Source organism: Haliotis asinina, chromosome 16 (genome assembly GCF_037392515.1).
Source record: "Haliotis asinina isolate JCU_RB_2024 chromosome 16, JCU_Hal_asi_v2, whole genome shotgun sequence".
Classification (NCBI taxonomy): Eukaryota; Metazoa; Mollusca; class Gastropoda; order Lepetellida; family Haliotidae; genus Haliotis; species Haliotis asinina.
In genome coordinates, this window is record NC_090295.1 from 9,768,835 (window position 1) to 9,796,472 (window position 27,638).

At 39.6% G+C, this 27,638-nt stretch overlaps 1 protein-coding gene across 2 annotated transcripts in view; it reads right to left on the reverse strand.

The window, feature by feature from the left end:
- Nucleotides 1–15,804: 15,804 nt before the first annotated feature.
- Nucleotides 15,805–27,638, reverse strand: part of LOC137268290 (uncharacterized) — a 29,612-nt gene continuing 17,778 nt past the window's right edge. For both annotated transcript variants that reach the window (XM_067802836.1, XM_067802835.1), the window contains 3 exons: nucleotides 23,153–23,477; nucleotides 21,273–22,034; nucleotides 15,805–20,759 (listed from right to left, as the gene is read on the reverse strand). In XM_067802836.1, the coding sequence (XP_067658937.1) occupies nucleotides 20,079–20,759; nucleotides 21,273–22,034; nucleotides 23,153–23,473 (1,764 nt within the window). In that variant the 5' untranslated portion in view covers nucleotides 23,474–23,477 and the 3' untranslated portion in view covers nucleotides 15,805–20,078. The remainder of the gene's footprint in view (nucleotides 20,760–21,272; nucleotides 22,035–23,152; nucleotides 23,478–27,638) is intronic.

The window sequence follows — 27,638 nt, forward strand, 5'->3', positions numbered from 1 at the left end:
GCCCACTGCCCCATCTTTCAGCATTCATTCTAGCAATATTCTAGGTATGTGGTGACGATCTCACTCTGTACGGACTGGACTCACAGACATTTTATGGTCTGTGTTGGACCAGACAATCCAGTGATCAAAAGATGACATGTGTAACCAAGTCAGCCAGCCTGACCACCCGATCATGTTCGTCGAGGGTCTTTACAAATATGGTTTGAAGTGAAGAAGGTGCGGGTTTGGGGTACGTAACGATCGCCAACACACAGGTTTTACACCCTTGTGTGTGATACAGCGGACTCGTGAAGGTCCCGGGGTAGAATAGGCCTTCAACAAGGCGACTAATGGGATCGGGTGGTCAGGTTCGCTGATTTGGTTGACACATGTCATCGGTTCCCAATTGCGCAGATCAATGCTCATAATGTTGATCACTGGATTGTCTGGTTCAGACTTGATTGTTTATTGACCGCCGCCATATAGCTGGAATATTGCTGAGTGCGGCGTAAAACTAAACGCACTCACTCACCCACTGCTTTTACTGCCAGTAATATAATCTACAAACATTTCATTTTATTCATGTAATTCTTAATAAAAGCACCAATAGCATGCAAATAACTGATATTACAGTGTTGTCTGTTTACGAATATTGCTTTAATTTGCTAATATCATTTACTAATAGAACACTTATCAGACATATTACTATATAATACTATATGAAGGATATAATAGCGAAGCTGTCAAACGCTGTGCATTTATGACACATATTTAATCATTCTAAATAAACTGGGGGCGTTGTGACTACCCCTCAGAGTTCTGGGTCGATCTACACCCTCTCGGGTAACATGAGCATGTGCTAATTTTATCGACTGGACTGTTTTGAAGAGAGATAATTCACCGTCTCTTCCTGTCTCCCGTTTGACATTGCAAACTTTTGTAGTCAGTAGGCAAACGTTGTGAAGTTTTATCAATGACACAGTGTCAGCACAGTCAACAGCATTAAGTTCCACCGCCACTACGTATAACCTCATTATATGTGTGTTGTTTATCTGTACTAGGTCAGATGAGGCCAGCATCATGTACAGTAAACGTGTGGCCGGGGTGAACATGACAGCAAGGCGACTAACGGGAGGGTTTTTACTTATTTTTGTGAGTCCTCTAGTAATAGTTGGGTTAGTTTTTGTAAATAATTCTAGTATATATCAATTTAGAAATATTATTTGGGATGCGGAACGGAAGGAACTCTTACCATTACCTTTAGAGCCAGCCTAGAGAGAATCAATGAACTTTGATAACCTCAGAGTATCAGCAGCAAAATGCTATCTTTTGTTATTGTGAATTTCTGCTTGCTTTAATAAATATGTGTCCTTAATTTTGTTTTGTTCCGTCGTGATTCAAGTGACATTTGGGAAATAACGTGACTGGCCACAAGCGTAGTGATTGGTGGAAACAGGGTTATATAGGTGGGACAGATTGTTGTGCCAGCCAAGGTTGAGGAGTTAAGCTTAGACATTAGGACCTTACACAGAGAGCACACTGGGCCACTTTTGGGCTGGTGTTATGATTCATTATGAATGGTTGGGGATGGATGGCTTGGCCATGTACTCCCAGTCTTGTGGATCATAAGTTGGCTGATATTCTAGGTCTATGACAACACAAAGATTTTGATAAGTGTGTGAATATGTTGAAGAGGAGAGATTGTCAGTCCATTTTGTACAGTGGAGATGTTATAGGCACCAGCAAAGAGTGGCAACATGAAAATATACTATATTCCGAAAACGTATGGGTCATTGAATGCGCGTTTCAGGTGGGGGTGATTTAGGAGATAAACATCATGTGTTGCCAATTTCCGGGTGTTATTGAGTATTTGAAGCAAGGGAATGTTTCATTTGAAACCTCCGACACGACGGAGGTTTCAAATGAAACATTCCCTTGCTTCAAATACTCAATAACACCCGGAAATTGGCCAACACATGATGTTTATCGACATTGTAAACACGAAAGTAAGCCAAAGGGTTTTACTGTCTGCACTCGTTTACATCGAGTACGGGTACAGCAGTAAAGTGTCATCAACAGGCCGTTTCAGCTGGTTCCCATGGTAACGTCTGGAGTTGCTCATTTGAGACGTCATTCTGACTTTACGCCACAATATGATTTGAATGACGTCACCACTGTTGATGACACAACAAAACAATTGTTTACGTGTCAATACTCAGTGAATAGTCTTGCAGTTTCCGGGAATCTAATACCATTTGATCATGTTTTTCGACCCATACCCAAGAATCTGTGCCAAGGGGATCACACCAGGACTGAAATCACCCAACCGTAAAATGGTGATAGATAAAGAGGACCTGTAGTTTAGAACTTGTCTACGTCAGTTAGCTTCAAGTATTCAGAATATGTCCCTCTAGATTCATATAATTGGACATTATGTCTGTATGGTTATGTAAGTTGGAACTGTTAATAGCATTAGGAAGATAGTTAGAACAACTTTGAAAATGAGTCCCACGCTGCCTCTAGATACAAACCTAATTCACCATTTTCATTGAAAACACCGAACTTTAGAGATCAACCATTCGTTTATTAATGTTGACAGGAAAACTGTCCCAGCAATATTATAACAATCCACATATTTTCAATGCATATGGAAATATGGAGACAGACACAGTCGACTGAAATCGTTCTTATGTAAGAAGATCTCCTTGTCGTAACCCGGTAGGTGACCAAATGCGTATCTGTAAATGTCCAGCTGCATGTGCGCTGAATGTAGACCGCCCGGCGACTTTAGTGCAGTCTTCAGTGACCTCTCAACTGTAGCTGAAGCAAGCTTGAGGCGCTCCCTGCAAACGGGAGGGCAACTGTAGTCTTCCAGCAGATGGGCAGGAATGTGGCCTTTGGGTTCCCAGGTAGCCTCTTCCAGAGGGTAGTCCGCCCACTCCACTAGGTAGAGCAGGCCCTTTAATTGAAAAATGTAATTTGGATTAATATTACCCAATCAAACATTTATGGCAAGTATTAATATATTCATTTAACTCACAATATAACAGGGGTTCAAAAAGAACATCGACGACGCCCGGGCAACTCATTTTCAATTACTGCTCAATATATAGTCCACTAAACATTAACATCAAGTACCATGTTGATTTATTCTTTCATAATTACATCACCATGATTATGTCATAAAAATCAGGGCAAATGGAAAATGTAGACAGGTCATGATACTTTCTTGAAGACAATTGGTTTTTGGCAAGTGGCTTTTAATAAACTGTGGGCTTTGTGGTCGTTTCAGTTACTTTTGAAACCTATCCATGTTGTTATATATAACTGAATAATGACAATTTCAAACATATTCAAAAACGAACCGGTAAACCTCTACACGACATAGGGAAGTGAGCAAAATGTATGTATGTATGCTAATTTGTGCAGATAATTAGGAAAATACAATACAGTAACAAATACTGCATTGTGTCTAAATATAGCGCTTTGTCGCACAGAAATATCAAGGAACTTGTTGATTGAAAAAGAGATGAAATGCATCTTTAAAAGCACCTTAAACATTTTTTTGGGTCTCTTCTGTTATTATCAAGATATATCATAGTATGAACATACCTGACGAGACTTGCGCTTCCAAATCACTCTCTGTACTGGATAGACTCCAACTGAGACACGGATGCTAACACATTTGCTCAGGGCAAAGGATTGTCCTTCATGGAGCTGTCTGTAGTTTGTCACTGTTCGCGGTCGAAGTTCCATTTTTAACATATGTCTAACTGATTACACCAATGACATTCTACGAGCTTTTAGAGCTTATGCTTTCAATCCAATTTAAACACAACATAAACAGCCGTTCATTGCTTTCATTGTCCCAACTGTCATATTGAGGTATTGTACAAGCAATGTTGTTACAGAAATTAGAATCGGGCAGGTGTAACTCTAATACGCTTACTGATGTTTTGATATCAATCAAGGATCAGTATAGGCACACATAATCTGACAGAGACAGAATCCACTATTATAAACATTTCCTGATTGACTTAACTTTGTTGAGAAAACAGCACTGTTCTGTTTTTACCGATGTGTTTCCGTAACACCTATGGAAACTGATTGTCATGAAACAGACAAAGAAATTCATAAACTGCCGCTACCACCAGCAAAATGTGTTAAGTTAAGCATTCCCATATGATATATAAAGCTGGTAGCACGTGTGGTCGTGTTTATGTGTCTGCGTGCGTGTGTGTGGTGTGTATATGCAAGTAGACACTGTTGTAATTTTTTTTAGTTGAGTAATGGAACATGTTTTAATTCTCATAGTTATGACACACTTCATATGTATGATCAAAACCTGATACTCAGAACTGATACATTCTTACTTTCACCATCAAGCATGCGTTGTCAAGAACTAAAGCTAATTATGAGCGCTCGTGGTGTGACACTGCGGGGTGCCATGCAAAGGCTTTTGGTCCAAAGGCGACCCACATGTGTTGTTATCTCTGTAATGAAGGGCATTAAAATATTCAGAAGATAGAACTGAAAGTCCTATGACATGACGAGTAGCATGCCCTTGTTTGCACGGTTGGTTGCACATGAATGTGCATGAAGCGCCAACTGGGCCATGGCACAAATAGTTGGACATGAATCAGATTACAGAACACGGTGACTTTTGGTTTACAATTTGAAATAGAATCAGTCGAAAATTGCCACCAGGCATTTTGGTATTCTGTCATGTTGGATGATTGGCCTTCTCAGTGATGAGAGGTGACCTGTGCCTTGTGTTATGCTGATGACATTTACTTATATTGTACTTTTTTATGTTTTTAAGTATGTAGCACACACAAGTCTATTTGAATGGTAGAGCCTTTTGAGCCCATTAATTAGGATTGGGGTAGTTGTTTTTTTAGGTCAGTTTGATAAGTGACATATGACACTCATACGTGTGATTACCAAATGTGTCATCATGCAGTTGGTCATCACTGTGTTTAATAGTGTTGTAGCATGGCAAGGTAGATAATACCTGTGGCTCATTCCCTAGATTGGTGTATGAAGATGGGATATGTGTGGTGAAATTGAGGCTGCAATAAATTGCTGTTCCACATAGAATACATATTGCTAGTGCGGGGGGTTGGGGAACTACAGGATTAGATATTGACAGTCTTGACATAGATGATGTCACATTATTTCATGCACTTCCATATGAGCTATATGTAAGACATAAGTTACACATCAGTACTGAGCAATTTAATTTGCTTAAAGTGTTTTGCAAAAAATAAGTAAATAAAGAAAATTTTCAAAAATACCTATTTTCAGCGAAAAAGTTTCATATTCATTCAGATCAAACTGTATTTATTTCTGGAGGATATATGACTATACACGTGTGAGTACAGACTCGCTCAAATCATTATGCAAGCAAAAGGTCAACTGTTGAAAGTGAAGTTAGCTTATTTTATCAATAAACCTTTTGGTGACAAATTATGCACGTATATCGGAGAGTATATGACGTAAATTATTATCATGACGTTAAAAATAATTTGGCAAGCATGGAAACGTCACTTTGCCAGATATACAGTAGTTTACTTTGAAATCATGTAATGATGTATCTACTTCCAAGAATGATGCATGAAAAAATTTGAGGGAAATGGAAATACACGAACAATTTCTTACCTTGTAAATTACATGTTTATTAGTGTATAATACAGTACAACTTGCATACCAAAAATAAAGACAGATATATAGCATACATAGATATACAATGCATACAATTCATACATTTTTGTTAACCATACAGTTTCCTTTATTAAACAATACAGTAATAATACAATAATGACGTGCACCATTTTTTGTAGACAAACGTACAAGAAAAAGAATTTTGCAATATTTCCATTACCGAACCGGTCTATTCATGTAAATGTGATAACAGGCTCCACGTATATAGCCTACTTGACGGCGGCCCCTAGCCTAGTACAGATGAACAGCATGAACACACATAAGCTGATATTACGCTTAGTGTCGGGTGGTCAGACTCGCTGACTTGGTTGACACATGTCATCGGTTCCCAATTGTGCAGATCGATGCTCATCTTGTTGGTCACTGGATTGTCTGGTCCAGACTCGATTATTGACAGACCGCCGCCATATAGCTGGAATATTGCTGACTGCGTCGTAAAACTAAACGTACTCACTCACTTAGTGGCGATGGAAACAGTTGACTGGATTAACACTGTGTCACTGATATAACTTCACCAAGCTTGCCAATTGACTACAAAAGTTTGTAATATTAGACGAGAGACGAGCAGAGACGGTGAATTGCCTGTCTTGAAAACAGTTCATTCGATAAAACGAACGCATGCACACGACCCCTGAAACAGTGTAAAATAGCAACGAACAATTAGGACGCCACCATCTTGCTAAGGGGGGCTTCTCTGCTTCCCCCTCCTCGGCCTCCCGTTCGCAAGCTTGAGATCCTGTTTCGCTGCCCGGCCCAGCGGTATCATCTTCCGCTAGCTCGGGTTAGACTAAGGCTTAGTCTCTGAATATATATAATTATGATAGTAACAAACAAACCCATCTTAACTGCAAAAGAGACCCAGGGAGACCAGAGATCCTAAACTTGAGGAAATCTAGACTTGCTTCATTTAAGGCGTTTCGCACTGCAGAGGGGGCTTGGCATCAGGCAAAATACACAGGCTTGTTCACATTTCTGCCACTACCAACTTCTAGAATATCGCCCAAACAGTTTATTGTCTTCATAGACAAGAAATCTGATGACCCAAAGAAACCAGGATACATCCCAACTCTCTTCCCTTCTCGTCAGAAACAAATCAAGCGACGAACCAATTGAACCTGAATTCATCCAAAGCTAAGTCACCTGCAGCAAAGCGTGTCTGCCGCAAGATCTTCCCCGATGGATCAGTTTTAGCTCCTGACTCTGACACCGTACTTCCCTACCAGACCACTAACGACAAACTATCTTCTCCTTGTGTCTCAGCGCTGAAAGTCTCTGACCTGCTCCTGAAAACTTTACACCTGCTCCTGAAAACTCCGCACCTGCTTCTGAAAACTCTACACCTGCTTCTGAAAACTCTGCACCTGCTTCTGAAAACTCCTCACCTGCTTTTGAAAACTCTGCACCTGCTTCTGAAGAAGAGCCACAAGTCATACCATCTCGGACTATGTGTATCCAGTGACGAGATGTTGAGATTAAAACTTCAGCTTCAGCATCTTCAACACGAAAATGAAATTCTGAAAAAGAAGACTCCGTGTTTATCTAGCTTTAAGGACAATGATGCCAATTTCCACTACATGACCAATCTACCAAAGGAAGGCTTATCTACTGGAGACATCAGCAGTCGTCAGTCAACACTTGTCTTCCCTCTATGAAACCTGGGAAGGAAGGCACACTTAACTTCCAAGAGGAAATATTTCTTGTGCTTGTGCGACTTATGCGTGGCATGGAGTTAAGAGACATGTATTTGAGAACTGGAGTCAGTGTACCTACTTTGTCAAGAATCTTCACATCCTGGATCAGCTTCATGAACAACGAATCAACTGGCTATTTTGAGATGGTGGCAGTTGATTTCAGTCATGTGCAGACAATGCCATGTATGGACCCATTTCCAGAGGTAGCAATAACACTTGATTGTACAGAACTGTTCTCACGGCACCCTATGGACCTTCAGGCACGAAAAGAAACATTTTCAAACTACAAACACCATGACACTGTGAAATTTCTAGAATGGGCCCACATCAAACGGTGAATTTTGTGTCAGCAGCTTGAGGAAGAAGAGCTACAGACAAGCACATAACACTCACCAGTGAGAAGCTCATGTCCAACCTTGCATCCAGGTTCCAGTGTCATGGCAGACCGGGACTTCCTTCTGACAGACGAATTCTGCCAAGTTGGTGTGGAGATGATTATATCACATTTCAAGAGCAGAGAAAGGCCTCAGTTCTCTGGTACTGAAGCTTGGCGCTCAACGCAAATCAGCAGTGCACGTATACACATAGAACGTGTCATCCGACGCATGAACACTTTCCACATTCCTGAGAAATCCATTCGAATGGACCAAAAGAATATCACTGAACAAACGTTTAGAGTTTGTCCATACTTTGTTAATCTGCAAAGACCTATTTTACATGATTGAGAATGTACTATCATATTGTATGCATATGATTTGTCGGTGTGATGGAAAAGAAAGGTGAAAATAGTAAAGCAACACAGGAGGAGAGGCTGATTGATGTATTTACAACCAGTGTGATCTCTTTTTGTCAACACCACACATGCATACTTGTAAATGTTATGGATCATTTAACATGACGATGGTACATGCATATTGGAAAATGTACAGACAAGATGATGTTATGATTACACAATACTATTTTGAAACAAAGAGTAGTCCCAAATATAACATGTTTCCTCTTCCTCATGTTCTATTGTAAAACATACATGCTCATACTGATATGGAATAGTACAGGCACATTGAAAATAAACTCTCACAAGCTTCATATTTTGCAGTCTTAACTAATTAAGACTATTCTGATTCATGTTATATTTGAGCTTGATGACACTTGTACATATATTGTTCAATTTGTGAATATATAAGTGAACATTTACAGGAAATCATTTGCCATGACAAAATAAAGTTCTGTAAAACATGTACAAGTACTGAGGTGGGCAGGTATTTTTTTATCAGGGCATTTACTTATATATCACACTGAATCCACTCTCTTTCCCACCTCATATGTAAATATGGCTAAGTATGATTCCTACATGTCATGTGAAACCACAAGCGTATATGATTGAGTGAGTAATAAATCTGATTTTCATGCAACTTATCTTGTTCTTTTTTTGTCAAAGAGGACTGCATGTCACCATATGTAATTTAACATATATTAAGCACACGTACATAACGCATGTTACAGCTGTCACTTATGGGAGTACAGGATCTCTATGACTACAACAGATAATAATCCACATTGTTTTCACCACAATACTTATCGGTAACCACTCAGTGAGATAAATACTACTCACACTTTTAGCTAACGTACCTGAAGTTTATCAAAGACGTAAGCAGAATAGAGTGCATATTGAGGATGCATATTGTTTCTCATGAAAACATTGCGAGGATTAATCTCGCCCACAGCTTAAAATATGTGTCTCAACACAAACACTCCACATCAAAAGCAAGAGTTCCTGCAGCCAGCACAGAACCAATCAGCTGCAACCGCAGCCATGGCAGCTGTGTAGCTAACACGAGGCCAGCAGTACCAGTTGTCTGCTGTGGCATACGCACATGAACAGTCACATGCCACAACAACATTGCTGTTGTCCACTGCAATGTCATTTGCCTCGGGTAGAACTTTGTGGCAGATGACACAGTTGGCCTGGGTGGTCTTGATGTACATGAAGACCTGTCTGTTTCACCTCCAGAGACCCGTGTAGACATTTCTGGCGTGACACATGGGCATTCCAGGCCACCTACCCGTAGCGTAGTCCATACTTTAAGCTTGGTGCTGAGGTGGTGTGCTGATGGGGTTGGCACCAAGTCGGTAGCCCATGACATCTCGGACAAAGACATCTGGATCTGCCTTCCTCGTCGCCATGTAGCGGACGATCTGGCCGAATTTGCTGGAGGTCAAACTGCCATACTTCTGCCGGAACCACTCCAGGTTTTTCCTTTGGCCGAGAGTGAGAGAGGGGATGAGATCAGATGAAGAATATGGAAAAGACGAAAGGAAGGCATCAACTTTAGACAGGAAAGAGGGATGTGTAGCATCAGGGAAAGCCTTGTGACGTAGTGAGGCGATAGGTAGAGAATGGCTGGTGATGGTGACTTCAGAAGAGTAGGCAAGACCCTGTGCAAGAAGGCTGGTAGTTGGAGGCAGGCTTGATAGTGCAGAACCAGGTTGGACGTTGCTGGGGAACCTGGGTGGGTCAAGGGCATAGACTGCAGGGCAGACCCATCCAAGATGACTTTTTGCCCGGATCAGGCCAGCTCTGAATTCACTTGCCTCCTCAGCAGTGCGAGGCTTGATTGCGTTGGTAACTCCAGTTCTCCTCCTCTTCTTGGGCTGATCAGGGTTACCAATGTCTTGGAACCGCTTGGGTGTGACTGTCGCAGCTGTAATGTAATGAAATAAACTTCAACATTTGTAAACAATTACAATTACTTATTGCCAAACATCCATATTAAAATGGGTGCATCGAATGTTATTGTTGATTGACAGCACATTTCTCACTAGCACATATGTAAATGTTATTTACCCACCCAATATCACCATGCTTTTATTAGCCAAGAAGAAATTGAAGAGAAGATCATGGTTTACTATTTCACACAACTGAATCTGTAAATGGCCAATGTCCAATATAAGATGAACAAGCCTTTCTAACAATTCTAAAATCTTCATAACCCTAAAGTTTAAAGCAGAAATCGATGCTGCTTAAAATACATTTTCACAAGCATTTTCATTTCAATATTTCATGAACTTCAAACAATGACAAGTGACCAAATTAATACTGACGTTTCGGGTCAATCCATGGACACAGCTTGTCCGTACAGGCAGCTTCACCTGGAGCGGTCTGTACTCCATGTGCTTGCCATTTCGCCAAGAGGCATAGCACAGACCCGATGTGACCACAAGCCTGGGTGGATCTGGAGAACAAATTAGATAATCTTAGAGAAACTGTTATCGTTTCACATACAGCGTTACAGTTCTTTTAAGCATGATATATAGATATGAGTTTCTTTAATACACTTGCCAAGATGAAACATACAAACATATGATGTTTATTTCTGTAAAACAGAGAATCTGATATTACAATGTTTAATTCTTTACATTGTATATTTACAGTGCTAATACATGACATGCACAGTATGATGTACCAGTGTGCTTGCCATGGCCCCAGATGAGAAACCTTGACATCGTCTGACTGTGTGCTTTGCGAGAGATTGCACCTTGTCTGAATGCAATAAAAATCCGAGTGTTCTGGGTGTTCAGTTACAAGGACTGAATGGATGTTGTCCTTCAGCTGACAGGTTCGGGAAATTTTGTACGTCTTCAGCTGACTCTTATCCAAAATGTTACACCCAAAGAGATATTTCTTCACAACACTCTCATCGATGTCAGGCAGCGGAGAAATGTCCAAAGTCTTGAGGCGGAGAAGGTGCAAAGGGGAGAGTTTCCGAAGAGCAGAGATCTGCTCTGCACTTAGTCGCTCTTCTCCTATGCTCAAAAACCCACTGTCAGGAGAAGCAGTCCCAGTGAAAGTGACACGGGCTGTCCTTGGTAAGGTGTTGGAGATATGGTGTCTTACACACAAAGCCGTAAGTTCGTTTCCACCGTAGGGGGTATATTGTTCTAACATGAGCAGAAAAATGTTTTGCAACATGTCTTGCAGTCTGGCTAGCATTCAGTCTTCCTAAAGCTTGGTCCCTCTGTTCCACTGATAATTGTGGCATGTCGCTGTTGTCGAACAGTAAATGATTCAGTGCATGTTTGGTGGGTCTTCTCATGGAGATGACACCTCGGGATGCATGTACATTGACATTTTCATGAAATACGCCCCAACACCTCGCCCCACCATTACTTATATAATTATCTTATATATTAGGATATTTATATAGCGCACATATCCATGCAACTGCTGCTTGCGTTAGCCTTCTAGAATTGGCATACATAGTTTCTACACGTTTGAACTAAAATTATGCTGTATCAGGTACTACACCCCCCACCCCCCAAAAATTGGTAATATATCGATCTGGTTAAAAGCCAACAGACGCTTGGGTTGTGTGTCGCTAATAATCATACATAGTTGTCTTAGCTAGCATCACAAAATATGACGTCACGGATTGACGTCAGATGTCTTCGTCGTCTACGCCATCTTGTACAACATTAACCCCTTGGATGCCGAGGTTTTTTTCAGGCGCAAATTTTCGTAAGGTTTGAAAAGTGAACGTTGTGCGAGATTTGCGCTCGCGTGATCCTGGATCTGCATACGACTATAAAATTATACAGAAATGTAGAATATTTAATTTCTTATCCGTTGGTATAAATATAACTGCGACTAACTCAGGGGGTTGAGAAATAGACACGGCTAAATGTTGTCCAAAACTTTTGTGTCCGTTAAAAAACACTAAATTTCGTCGTTTTTTATCGTGCACCAATAAAAGCACTCTGCTACGATTTTTTTTTAATGTGTTATCTTTACCGAAAGTGTGAGCGAAGAAAATACAGCTTGATATCTGAACGACATAAGTATATGTGAACTGGATTTATGTGCTCATGCGTAACGTCATACGCACAAAATAAAAAATGACCCGCAATAAGTGCCAAAAATCGATTTTCTTCTATGACCTCTAACGTCGACAGGGAGGTCATGCACATATAAAGATAAGGGGGCATAACTCCGCTATGGTTTACATTAGGTCAATGTCATTTGGTGTAGATAAGGACAGTATAGTTTCGTTATGCTTTGTTCACAGTGAACTACACTATTCCAATACAAAGTCCTCCAATGTGAAAGGATACCTTTTGGTAGTTTCACAATTTGACAGAAAGGATGACAATGCACTACATCAGAAAGCATATAATAGCGATGTGGATGTCCCTATCCGATACATAATTTTGTTCTGAGATTCCCATATTCTCCTGTTTGTAGATGTGTTTTGATTACTTTTGCATCATTATCAACGGAGCATCAGCCACATTTTCAAATGTAATGAAATAACTGAAAATAATGCGACATCTTAGTTGACGTCATGGCTGTTTTGTGCGTTTTGTGACGTCGGAAAAAGAAGACACTGATTTGCTGATTAGGATATACATCTAACCTAATTCCCACTGAATGTGTAAGAGGTCTCGACTTCTGTGACAGAATTCAGACAAAACATAAAATGAATGGTTTTGCCACTGAAATATTGCCCTGAATATGTCTACAATTAGACGGTTTTACTGCGTATCTTATTGTGAGCAACACGCGCACCTGTCTGGCATCAATTTAGCGTAAATGAAAATTTCACAACACCTGAATAATCACTGAATATTCATTTAGGATGCAAACTTTTCTTCTTATGATTATGAAATTATTTCAGTTCATAAGTATGCAATGAAAGGTACAAAGAGATTGCTTTTCCAGTATCGAACTATTAGAATATGGACGTAAGGTTTGTCCAAATTAGGACATGACCTGGTTTATATATTATTAAGTATTGTTTGAGTTAGATATTCTGCCATCAGATATGTTTTAATCAAATTTGAATTGACTTTATTATCTAAAAAATGATAATGAATTATAAAACGTTTTTGACATACTCGCACCTTTTCAATCAATATTCATAATTGTTTTGTCTATAAAAACGACACAGACCAATGCAATGAACAAGACAATTCCTTTAAATATGTGTGCCTCTACATTTCATAAAATGAACAAATCATTTTCATTAATATTATCAGTTTTACCTGCAAGGGTGAATTAAATCACTGTGTATTAAACTGTTCATATGAAAATTCAATATTTATCCCAACGTATTGAATATTGTACATCAAAGTTAACTAAAGCACATGTTGCCGTAATGGTTACGTGTGATCTTCCAATACTCAAAGGCTTAAAATGTGGTATAATGCACTTACTGAGTCAATTTCCCGTGTAAGTATCATTCAAACAATCAAAACCTTTCAAAGAATAAAAACGCATACCTTCTATCCACATATGATATGGTGTTGAACATGGATATATGTAGATACTGAAATCAGTTTCATGAAAAAATATCTGAACGATACGCAAAATATACATCAGAATACTGAAAGTGCAATCGGAATGATATGACCATTGTTTACACTCTTGTTCAACCGACCTTCATCTCAAGAAATTGCCTAATATGTGCACCAATGTTGACGTGTGACATCACTACAGATGACTGATTTCTTTCAAAATGGCGGGTTCGCTGACAAGGGTACACAGGATTTTGTGCGGACTCTTTCCTTGATTCAGAGATCTTTCTACAAAAATGTGAGATGTGAGTAATCAGAATTATTCTGACTATCTGTGTATTGTTGTGTGGTTTTATCGTTTGCATTGTAAATGACAGAAGACGCCAGAAATGCCGATACGTACCGTTGTCGTTCTGCGTGATTTTGCGTCAGTCATGGCGTCACGCTGCACTAATAGTTTGACAATTTCTTATGAATTATCAAATGATCGTATTGTATCTATTTTTAATTTGCTATTTCTTGCCTGCGATGCTCTTCCTCTGAATATTCTACGCGTTTTGAGCCATTGTAAGCAACCATTACACGGCTGAATGCTGGAAATGTTCCTAAAATGCTACACAGTGTAAAATCTGAATTTTTTTTTGTTTACATTTCAAACAAGCGCTGTCTTTCGAGCACAGCGTTCGTTTTCATACCATGTATCTTTCGTTTCGCTTTATCAAGACAGTTGGTGTTGGTGACAATGACCATTGTAATTTCATTTTAAGATGTGTGGGGAATTCAATGATGCATTTGTCGCAGCTGAATATGAAATATACCTGATGCAATTGGCGTTTCAATACCGGCCTTCTCGAAACGTGATTTTGTAAACACTATTCAGTATTGCCGAAAGCGCACTTCGACGTTCGTGTAAGTGTATTTTCGTAAACATCCCAACCGATTCTGGGTTCATCGGCGAAGTTTCAGAATTATCATTACTGGTTACATGAAAACTTGATATCAGTGATCATTACTATACTATTTTTGAAATTCAGTACTCCCAGTAATTATCCGATTTTCACATTTCAAAACATACAGCAAATAACGCTGTATCGCGATTTTGTTTAGTGTGAAAAATGGTGACATTTACGATGAAGCCTATTTTGAAAGGCAATTTTAAGCACTTTAGCTTGGTCTGAGATAATAGTGGATGGTATCACGAAAAAGGGAATTTTCCGCAGAATTCAAAACTGCGAAGTATATATATGTGCGTGGTATATTTAGATTGTTATTTGACTTCAAAGTGAGGGATGAAGAGGAAGGACATATATGTCCCTGTAGCACCCAGGAGGTTAAGACATGCTCTTTTGAGTGAGTGAGTGAGCGAGTACATGCGTACATGCATCTGTAAGTAAATATTGTTTAATCTGTTTTAAGAATCATTCCAATGACAGCTGAAAACACTAGCAATGAGCTTCGCATCTTAACACACGGGAGATACGAACCTGGTCATCCTAATGACTACCCCATCGCCCATACCCCAACAAAATGTCAGGATTTTTAGAGACAATGCAGTGGCCATGATTTGTTGAATACTATTGGCAATGAGTCAAATGAATCATAACTGCTGTAAGCTATTGCAACGTTGAAACGTGTGTCTCCCCAATACTTTCTTTATTCAGATTTAAGGTAACATGCAACGTAAAACACAACTTTGCAGATTCTGTTACCTTTCGGTATGCACTTACCGAAACAAATTATGAAAAGTACCATTTCAACCTATAAAGTGGAAAAACAACGCGATGAAAAAAAGCCCGCGAAATCGGAGTTCAAACGATTCACTAATTTTCCCCCAGCGCTGGGGAAAAAATGGCTTCAACGGCTATGCTGCGCTGCGCTCATAACGCATGCGCAGTGAATACAATATGCATGCCCGGAGTATGAGGTCGTGAGCAGTAGTCTAATCTTGGTTGTGTACACATACAAGTAAAGTATCTACTCGTTAAATAAAAAAACCCAGACAGACAGACAGACAGACAGATATTTTATTTGAGTCTCACCTCTTTCGCAAAGTACAAAATAAAGTATACATTAACAGCATGTTTATGACAGCCATCCACTTAGGGTTATGAGAGACTAGTAAGAAGTTAAATAGTAAGGAACATACATCAGTAAAATACAAATTAACTTTTATATAAAACACATTTTCTGTGATTTAAAATAAGTGTGCAGGTTTTGGCGGCGGCAAATACAATTTCGGGACTGGACATAACAAAGCTATTTTTTCACAGTCATTAAAATTCACAACATTTAAACATTTTTCAATACTTACAGATAAAAGCTCTTGTCTTAAATCTCTGTATACTGGGCAATAAAACAACACATGACATTCATCTTCAATTAAATTACAACAGTTAAAACATACTCTTTCAGCTAAAGGTACGTTTGTGTAACGCCCCGTTTCAACTCGTAAAGGAGCCACCACGGTTCTGAATTGAGCCAACGCCTATCTGCATGTGAAGGGGAGAGAACTCCGCAGATACCACTCTGTACCGTAACACTACAGGTACACACATGTACTCGACGTGTCCTGCAGTAAATAAACATTTTAAAATTCGTCGTCGTTGCCGCAGAGATGAAATTGTTTAACTCGCCTCTGGCTAGGTCATTGTGGATTAAAAGCATATAAAAGCATTTTAGATAAAAACAGTTCCCCTATGTGTGAAAGCTGTAACTTACACTGCCCGGAAACAGTTCAGCACTACCCCATTGAATGTCCAGCTCATGAAAACCCACGTAAGGCTCTTAGAGACATTATGCTTAATACAACCAAAACTAATTTTACACTGAACGCAATACTTGGCGATAATTTAATGTATGGTTGCATACAAAGCTAAAAGAGCTGTATTAGACTTCCTCGTTAAAACGGAAAAGTACGACTTAATTTAACTGGACAAGAATATAACTGTTAAGTGTTGGGCGCATGTAGGCCTTTTAAGGCCCCAGGTCGCCCTAAAGCCTTACCTACCTACCTACCTACCTACCTACCGTACACGCCCTTGAAATTGCGATAGAGACGCAGCTTATTCCCACCTTGTCCGTTCTTGCTATTCATTGCATCAATTGAGGCTTTCCAGTCCTCGTTAAAACGTTGTTGAATTTTGCTTGCTACTTGAGAGATTATAAATTTGTTAAAAAAAAGTGTTATCCAGTTTGATGAAGTGCTCTAACTCGAGACTCCTATACATTTTATGGACACGATGATTCCAGTTTCGTTTGTTCTTCCTCGCTTCTTCGTTGGCCCACGTGAATACTTTAGCAACCAGTACTTTAGTCTTTCTGGAGACGCATCAGCCCTAACTTTATATAAGCGAGACACCGACTTCCACTGCCTAACACAGGGCGGTACCCAGCCCATGTGCCCCCCCCCCCCCCCCCCCCCCCCCACACACACACACACACGGCACTGGCAGGTGTGTGCTTCTTCTCCACACAGAAAGTTACATGTAGTTTTCTCTATAGACTTTCTCCTAAAATGAACAATTTTTTACTTGCTTGGATTAGTAGTCATCTTGTTGATATTAAACCAGATGTCCAGCTCAGCTAAGAGTGTATTCAAGTCATCTTCATTCTCTGCAAGTAAAACTATATCATCCGCACAGGCAAGAACACTGATGGATTCCTCTTCAACCATAACCCCAACTTCCATTCCATTTATAGTAGTAATCAAGTCATTTATATACAGATTAAAAAGTAATGGCGAGAGAAGACTTGGCAGCTTTGACGTAATCCGCTTTTGACGTCAAAGAATGGGGTGCACAAACCGTTAATCCTGACACATGACTGGACATCCCTGTAGAGTGAAATAATCGCATTATACAGGTTGCCCGTGATTCCAATTTTCAACAATTTCTTCCACATAATCCCCCTGTCAATACAATCATAAGCTTTTTCAAAGTCTATAAAAGCGGCTAGTGTCTGTTTGCCCTTACTTTTTCTTGTTTCCACTATGGATGTTAATGTTGAAATATGCTCCGTCGTCGACCTCTTCTTTCTGAAACCATTCTGCGCATCACATAACAGTCCTCTACACTCCACATGCTCACTTAGTCTCCTGTTGAGAATACAACAGTACAATTTGTATGTTGAACTAGCTAACGTAATACCGTAGTATGACAGAGGGTCACATTGATCCCCTGTTCCCGGCTTTGGGATTGGGTTAATTATACCTTTGGACCATTGTCTTGGGACCATTCCTTTCTTGAAACGTTCATTTAAAAAACGATGTAAAAACTTTAAACTTTCTTCATTTTCTAAAACCTCAACTGGGATCCCGTCACACTCGGTGACTTTCCAATTTTGGCTTGCATAAGTGAGTGCTGTACTTCTTGCATCGTTATTTCACTGTTGAGATAAGAGCTGCCATCTTGTATATCCGCACACACATAATCATAAGTACTACCTGCATTGCTGGTTAACAGAGACTCATAAGCACGTTTCATTAATCACGCACAATCATTCATACCACAGCGTCCATTTACAACACACATACTAACATTTGTTCAAAAATCACATAAACGGCCATGGTTATTGACATTCATATCAATGACATGTCTCTCGGGTAGAAAGTCCACTCCTTCAATATAGTATAGCAGATCCGCACATCTGCTGTTAAAGTCTCCACAAATATATCTAACATTTAAAGACTGGCAAGCATGTATCTGTTCATAATAAAGTTTCATAATACTCGGCTGCATCCACCGCACGTGTACAATGTTCAGGGGGTAATTAACACACACATATTGTTGACACATATTCATAGTGTACTTTATGACACAGCTTCAACCACAAAATACCTTCGTAGGAATTGTCCAGTACATCAACGGTAAAAACATCAAGTAACACCGTCTTCAAAAGGAAACCCACCCCTCCAGACCCACATCTACCGTCTCTGTGTATGTTCTGTCTATTGTGCCCAAACCATGTATAACCATCAACACAAAGTTTACAATCTCCAACTAGGTGCGTTTCTGCAATTCCAACAATGTCAAGATTTAAAGATTCAATAAGAGATTCACGTAATATATGGCTATCTGTTAGAATATCACCTGCGGATGTCCATCTAACCATTTTCCAAAACCCGCATTTAACCTAATAGTGACTGTCTGAGTCACCTTGCTGCTGATTGCGGCCAAGTCGGGACCTCTGACCCCGATCCACACCAGAGGCTTGATGTTGGTTGGTCCACCGCCCACGTGCTGAGTGTTTGTCAACACTATCACGTGTAACCCTGTCGACCCGGTTGTTGTCGAAGTAGCTACTACCCGAAGGCTGATCCCGCCCTCTGTTGTTGTCGGTTCCGGATCTGTTGTGTACCTTTCGACTTCCTCTATCTCGACGCACTGTAGTCCATTCGCTGTCCCGGTTGTCCTGATGGTTCGAATCCGCATATTGAATGCGTCCAGCGTTGTATCGCAGATTCCCTCATACTGCGTTTACCAGCATCCTGATGTTGTTGTACAGGCTTATCACTTTCTATGTAAACATTTCTGTAGTTCCTGTTGTCTTTAAGTTTCTTCTTCTCTTTCAAAATGCACTTTTTATCACCTAAAAACATGCTAATTGTGATAGGCAGATTCTGTCACAGAAAACGCCATGTCTGGTTTATTGACACCTATATGTCTGCCTGTCTGCTAATGACAATATGCAATGTACAACTGACCGCATGCAATTACACCTATCAGGCTTATAAGCGATAAACAAAGAGCCGGCTTAGCGTATCGGCAAATGAATCAGTGGCCAATTAAAAAGCCTCGTCACACTTGAGTGCATTCCCATCAGCTCTGACTGGGTTCAGTACCGCGGCTACTTCGTTTCGAGAGAAGTAAACCCAAGTACAAAATATTGCAGTTTTAAATGGCGAATATGCTATGCTATGCTTTTTACATATTACATATAAGTGATAACTCTGTTTTAATTATGTTTGACTTTTTGGTTGCATGTGACCTTTAAATAATGAATCCAAAGGTGAAGCCCATCATCTAAGTCTCAAAATGATATAATATGACATGATATGATATAGGATCTTTACAGAGCGCACATATACACGCACTAGTGCATGCTCAAGGCTTTGGTCTTTTTCTCTCGAGCACTGGATGTTAATCTCAACTTCCTGCGGAGTATACGACTCTTTCTGTCACTTGGCACACCAAGTTTATTGAGGCTCTCTCATCCTAACGAGGTACCCATTCACAGCTGGGTGGACTGGGACGCATAGTCACAGTACTTTGTCCTAGTTCAGTGCATGTTGCTGTACCCGCAACTAGGTGTTTGCACATATTCATGTGGTCACCATCTGGTCATATATACCAATGGATTTGTGGGTTATTTTAAGCGCGCAGGGTTGTGTACTGTTTAACAGTCATTGTCACTGGATGCTTTGTTAGGGTCAAGAGATAATTTCTCTCCCCCATTATCTTTGATAAGTCTGTCAATCAGGCTAATGAGGTCAATGACCATTTCTCTTTTTTTCCCAGGATCTGATTCAGCGTTGTTAAATAAGACGTATCGATTGTGACAGTCCTGCAACAACCTCTGCATCGGACCTTTCACTGACTCTATGTACTGGCTAAACGTTAGCGACTTTCCATCTAATTCCATCTGACGGTAAAATGAATCTCCATGACTAAAGACGCAGATGACATGTTTCCCAAGGATGTTCTGATCCGACTGGCGGAGTGACTCTATGGCAAGACTTTCTTCCTTGCTCAGGCGCTCGATTGCAGACATAACAAACAGAATTACATGAACACCATCGTGGAACCACCTTCCCGAGAAGTTAAGCATGCTCATCAAATTGTTTTGGGGTTGTTCAACCGCCCCACCAAGATCCATGACGTTAAGTTCCCGCCCCCCGACTGAATCGCTGATCTTCTGGGGCATAGATAACACAGATTCAGTTGGCATTTGGCTGGAAAACTTCTTTTGTCCAAAAATGGTGTTTCCTGTAGTGCTGGCACCACGATTTGCCTTGCCTGTAAGAATGATGTCAAGAGGTCCCCCTCGTGGAAGATCTGCCTCAGTCGTACTTTTCTCCTGAAACATCAACATTAACGTAAGTCGTAGCTCACTTTGAGTTCTTTTTGGTTTACATCATGACGTTCCACTTTTCAGTAACATACTGTGCCAGAAGGGACGGATGTCATGAAGGTTCACGATTTCGACAATGAGTAAGGAGCTGAGTGTATTTAAGAAGGACCTTGGATCACATCCTGAGCTGGCTTAAGAACAAATCTCTTTATACAATGATGCCCTAGTCTATGATGACACACATGTAGCCCCTTCTGCGTGAGGAATGCAATGTTTTACAAATAACAAATCAGAAGTATTCTTTGAAAGGTGTTTGCTGTCAACGTGTCTACATAGCATTTTGCAGATAAATATACAAATATATAAAAAAAATTATACATATTCCAATTTTACAAACATCATTTATCTTATAGTTTTGCACTTTGAACTGTCTGTTCCTGCTTCACAACTATCCTGTAAATTCTTATCTAATGTAACTTATATCTTGTAGATTTAACAGAGCCCCCTGTTCATTCTTACCTTGGATGATCTAACTTTACAGATAAACCTCCAAACTTCCTTTCTGAAACCACCTAATTTCTTTTTAGTGTCATAGACTTTGAATGCGTGTTCAATTGGTTTCGATCCTCCCTTTCTCTTACTGAGGTCAAGTTCTGCTACGACCTTCTGGTAGATCCGTAACACTTCTTTCAGCCGCTGGTCAATGTCACCACCTTCTTCCTCCTGGCTCTCTGTCAGCTCAGTATCAATGTCTCCAAGAAATGAATCTAACTCAGCCTTTGCCACAAGGAGGTCATCGAAATTTGTCTCCAGCTGTTCAAGAAGAACCTCCAGGCCTTTGTCCCTGATCATGTCAGGGAGCTTGCTGGAAAGGAATTTCAAAGGTACAAGCTCACACCTAATTGGACATCCTTTCCCATCATTTTGTTTCTTTACTTCATGTTGAAAGTTGTCCAGTACTTGAAGCATTCCATCAATATCTCTTGGCACTTGACTACTTGGTGTTGTTGAAAAGTAGGTGATGTTCATCTCCGAGCTGCTGGTTAAGTCTTTTTCAAGTTGCTTTAACTTCGCTTTGGCTCCGGCATCCACAAGGCCCTTTAAAGATAATTTCCCTGTCAAGTCAGCTTTGATTTCGTCCAGTTGTCTTTTGTCTGAATTTTTTATCCATATTCGAACTAACAGTTCCCCTCCATATGTGATGCTTCGGATGAAATGAGTCCCTTTGAGTTTGCTCTTTACACCTGATCTAATGTTTGTTTCTTTCATGGTCTCTGTTACCTGTAATAGAAATCTATTTCGAACAATCCTTGTTCTGACAAACTGAAGATGCTGTCAATGTTGTTTACACGTACTTATGTCGGTGTGCACGGGACCTTACAAGGTAATATGCCTATGGTAAAACATTTAAATTCGAAATGTTCGGTGTTTCTGATTGTTCTATAGATATCTTGAATTGAATTAGAGCTATCTTAGGGTGATTTGAAGGTGTCTTGAACTGAATTGAACATATTCTGGTATGAATTGAAGATAACTTGGACGATGACTCACCTTGAACACCATAACACAACATCAAGAGCAACCCAAATCTACGCTGACCCTGACACATTCGCCAAACTAAGATTCCCAAGTTTTGGCCAATCAAAGATTAGACTCACACCTCAAGGAGAACCATATCTCCAAAATGAACAAGGTAAAGCCGCCTGCCAAACCAAAGACTAGACCTTCAACAGATGAACACATCAATAGAAGCACCATCAACCTCCAAACTGCCATGTGACCAATACTACCAGACTGTCATGTGACCAATACCACCAAACTGTCATGTGACCAATACCACCAAACTGTCATGTGACCAATACTACCAAACTGTCATACCATCATACGACCAATGCCTACAACAAATGTCATACCCTCATATGATTAAAACCAAACTGACATATCGTATAACGATTAATACTAGTCAAACCACCAACTGTAATATTATGATATGAGTAATACTTCCTTACTTGCTTAGCGTAATGCAGTTAATACCGTCAGACTGTCATACCATCATACGACCAATGCTACCAAATGACTAATTCTATCAAACATACCGTCATATGCATGATACTACCAAACTATCATACCATCATGTAACTAATACCACCAACCTGACATACTCATACCACTAAGACTACCAAATTGAAATACCATATGCATCATACGACTAAAGTGGCATACTGTCAGAGGACTTATACTACCAAACTACCACACCATCATCCATACTACCAAACTGTCATACCATTATATGAGCAATACTACCAAAACTGTCTAAAAACTATGATACTACCAAAACCTATGATTAATACTATCAAACTGAGTTTCATCGTATGATTAATGCTCCCAAACTGTCATACCGTTTCAACTTTAGCCACAGCAAGGATTTCCAGTGAGTTTTCATCAGCAGTGCACTCCTTCAGATATTTTCCCGCTCCCTCAACCTTGACCAAATTGGCCTTGACCTTGAGTGAGAGCTCTCCAGATACTTCAAGGACGTTGTTCACGTCTTGCGCGTTTTTAATTACAGAGTAATGTGCTCTGTTCTTGTGACCATCTATAGTCTCTACTTTGGACAAAGATGCCTCTGTGAATAGGTCCAGGCCTGAACTGTAGGTCTTCAGATCATATTCTCGCCCCAAGGTCATGCCTGGCTGGTACGGAACTGACTCGGTCTGCATGGTTCTGTAAAGAATGTCATACATAGCCGTTATAATGAGACAACATTGCATATTAACAATAAACGAACACAAACACAGTCCTATTGTTATAGTGTATGCGCATTGTGCATACGTATTTAGTTCTTTGATACCTGCACTGGTGCAGCCCAATATTAATAAGTATAAGCTAGTTATTAGTCTATCTTGAACTAGGTGCTGGTTAATATTTATACATTAAATCAGCAATAAAAATAACATTATAAGCACAATTATGTCACCTCATTTTTCGCTAAACTTTGAATAGCTATGGCACTGAAACGTTGCTATTTATAGACACTACTGGGCTGAGACAGCTCTTGAAAACAGGGATCAGTTGTGATGCTATGGTTTCATGGACACTTTGTCACAGAAATACGTTTATGTGCACTGATACCTCTGACGTTTTAACACACTACATCATCATTTTAAGTTAGGGCTGACAGGTTTATCACACATGCCTGTGTGAAACGCTAAACCTCCTGTCAAAGTAGAGGCCCATGAACTAGCACATTTACGAAAAAAATATATCAGTTTTGTCTAGGAACGTGAAGTTAGAAACGGATTGGGGATTGGGGATTCGAATCCCGAATCTGAAAAAAATAATCAGATTCGAATCCCGAACCTGAATATTTTGTTCAAATTCGGAATTATGACAAACAGTGTCAGTAGACATTATCTCACCCCTTCTATGGTACTAGGGGACGCTAGTAAAACATGAAGACAAAAACCTACATTTGTCCATATTTCAACCTCAGCTTTGACTTTTTTTCATATTTAGGTTTCAGCATTTGAATCGCGAATTTTTTCAGGTGCACATTTTCGTAAGGTTTGAAAAGTGGTCGTTGTGCGAGAATTGCTCCCACGTAGTCCTGGATCTGCGTACGGACATAAAATTACACACAAATGTAGAATATTTAATATCTTATCTGTTGGTATAAATATAACTGCGACTACCTCAGGTGTTTGAGAAATAGAAACTGCTAAAAGTTGTCCCAAACTTTTGTGTGTGTTGAAAAACAGTAAATTTCTCCGTTTTTTTATCGTGCACCAATAAAAGCACTCTGCTACGATTTTTTTAACTTGGCATCTTTACGGAAAGTGTGATCGAAGAAAATACAGCTTGATATCTGAACGGCATAAGTGTATATGAAATGGATGCATGTGCTAATGCATAACGTCATACTCACAAAATCAAAAATGACCAGCAATAGATGTCAAAAATCGATTTTCCTCTATGACGTCAAACGTAGACAGACAGGCCATTCACGTATAAAGGTAAGGGGGCATAACTCCGCTATGCTTTACATTAGGTCAATGTAACTCAGATCACATGGAGAGAATTTGCTGTGGATACGGACAGTATATTCTCGTTATGTTTTGTTCAGAGTGAACCAAATTATTCCAATACAAAGTTCCCCAATGTGAGAGGATACCTTTTGATAGTTTCACAATTTGTAAAAAAACATGTCAGTGTACAACATCAAAAAGCAGGTAACAGCGATGTGGATGTCCCTATCTGATACATAATTTAGTTCTTAGATTCCCATATTCTCCTGTTTGTGTAGATGTATTTTGATTAATTTTGCATCATTATTAACGGAGTAACATCCATATTTTCGAATGTAATGAAATAACTGAAAGTAATGCGACATTTTAGTTGACGTCACGGCATGTTTTGTGCATTTTGTGACGTCAGAAAAAGACGACTGTGGTTGCTGATTAGTATATATCTAACCTAATTTCCACTCAATGTGTAAACGATCTCGGCTTCTGTGTCAGAATTCAACACTTTTTAGCCAAAATATACCAAAATGAATGGATTTACCACTCAAGTAGTGTCCTGAATATATCAACAATTACACGGTTTTACTACATATCTTATTGTGAGCAACACGCGCACCTGCCTTGCATCTACTTAGCGTAAATGAAAATTTCGCAACACCTGAATATTCATTGAATATTCATTTAGGAAATAGACTTTTCTTCTGATGATTATGTATTATTTCACTTCATAAGTATGCAATGAAAGGTACAAAGAAATCGCTTTTTCAGCACAGAAGTATAAGAATATGGGCGTAAGGCTTGTCCAAATTAAGACACGACCTGGTATATATATTTTTAACAATTTTAGTATAAATATTGTTTGAGTTAGATATTCTGCCATCAGATATTTTGTAATCGCATTTGAACTGACTTTATTATCGACAAAAATGATAATGAATCATAAAACGTTCTTGACAAACTCGCACCTGGTCAATCAATATTCATAATTGTTTTGTCTATAAAAACGACACAAACCAATACAATGAACAAGACAATTCCTTCATATATCGGTGCCCCTACATTTCATAAAATGTACAAATCATTTTCATTAATATTATCAGTTTTACTTATAAGCTGGAATTAAATCGCTGTTTATTAACCTGTTCATATGAAACTGCAATATTTGTCCCAGCGTATTGAATATTGTACATCACGGGAACTAAAGCACATGTTGCCGTAATGTCTACGTGTGATCTTCCAACACTTGTGTAGAGGCTTAAGATGTGGTATAGTACACTAAATGAGTCAATTTTCCATGTAAATATTATTCAAACAATCAAAAACGCACATCCTATATCACATATGATATGATGTTGAACATGGATAAATGTAGATACTGAAATCAGTTTCATGACAAAATATCTGAACAATATACACATCACAATACTGAAAGTGCAATCGGTATGGTATGGCCATTGTGTTTACTCTTGTTCAATCGACCTTCATCTCAAAGAAATTGCCTAATATGTGCACCAATGTTGACGTGTGACATCACTACAGATGACTGATTTCTTTCAAAATGGCGGGTTCGCTGACAAGGGTACACAGGATTTTGTGCGGACTCTTTCCTTGATTCAGAGATCTTTCTACAAAAATGTGAGATGTGAGTAATCAGAATTATTCTGACTATCTGTGTATTGTTGTGTGGTTTTATCGTTTGCATTGTAAATGACAGAAGACGCCAGAAATGCCGATACGTACCGTTGTCGTTCTGCGTGATTTTGCGTCAGTCATGGCGTCACGCTGCACTAAAGGTTTGACAGTTTCTTATGAATTATCAAATGATTGCATCGTATCTATTTTGATGTGCTATTTCTTGCTACAATACTCTTCCCCTGATTATTCTAAGCGTATTGAGCCATTGTGGGCACTGATTAGACGGCTGGATGTTGATAAAATTCCGAAAATGCTACACAGTGTAAAATCTGATTTTTCTTTGTTTACATTTCAAACAAGCGCAGTCTTTCGAGCACAGCGTTCGTTTTCATACGCAGTAGTTTTCGTTTTATCTAGACATTTGGTATTGATGACAAAGACCATTTGCAATTCTATTCTAAGATGTTTGGGGAGTTCAATGATACACATGTCGAAACTTACTATGAAATATATGTGATGTATTAGGCGTCTCAATATCGGCCTTCTCGAAACGGAATAGTTTTCGACATCTGCTCCGGTAACAAAGCCCATCTCTCCATTTTGAGACTAAGTCCGAAACGTTTCCATAGAAACCGAGAAAATAATATAAAACAAAAACCTGTAAATACCAAAAGGCACCACTTTGGGGTCTGCCACACATATCTACCAAGTTTTGCAGAAAAAATATTGAACGGTTTTTGAGTTCTGCTTCGGAAACGAAGCCCATCCTTCCATTTTGAGACGAAGTCCGAAACAATTCCATGGAAACCGAGAAAATGTTAAATCTCAAAACCCCGTAAAAAGCAAAATGCACCACTTCAGGTTCTGAGTGATATATCTACCAAGTTTTACAGAAAAATACAGAACGGATTTTGAGTTGTGCTCCAGAAACAAAGCACATCCCTTCACTTTGAGAGGAAGTCAGAAACGTTTCCATGGAACCAGCGAAAATCATAAATCAATACAGTCAGTAAATAGCGAAAGGTACCACTTTAGGGTATCCCCAACATATCTGCCAAAGTTGGCAGACAGATGTGGTGATCGGAGCCGTACGCCGGAAGCCCCGAGGGCGGAAGGAGCCGGAGATTGCCGATCACCAGCAGCAGAGTTCGTGGAAGCCATTACCGTGAGTATGTTGACTAGCTGGCAGGTTGAATCATTTCCCTCAGTTTAGTAGGCATATTCGCCC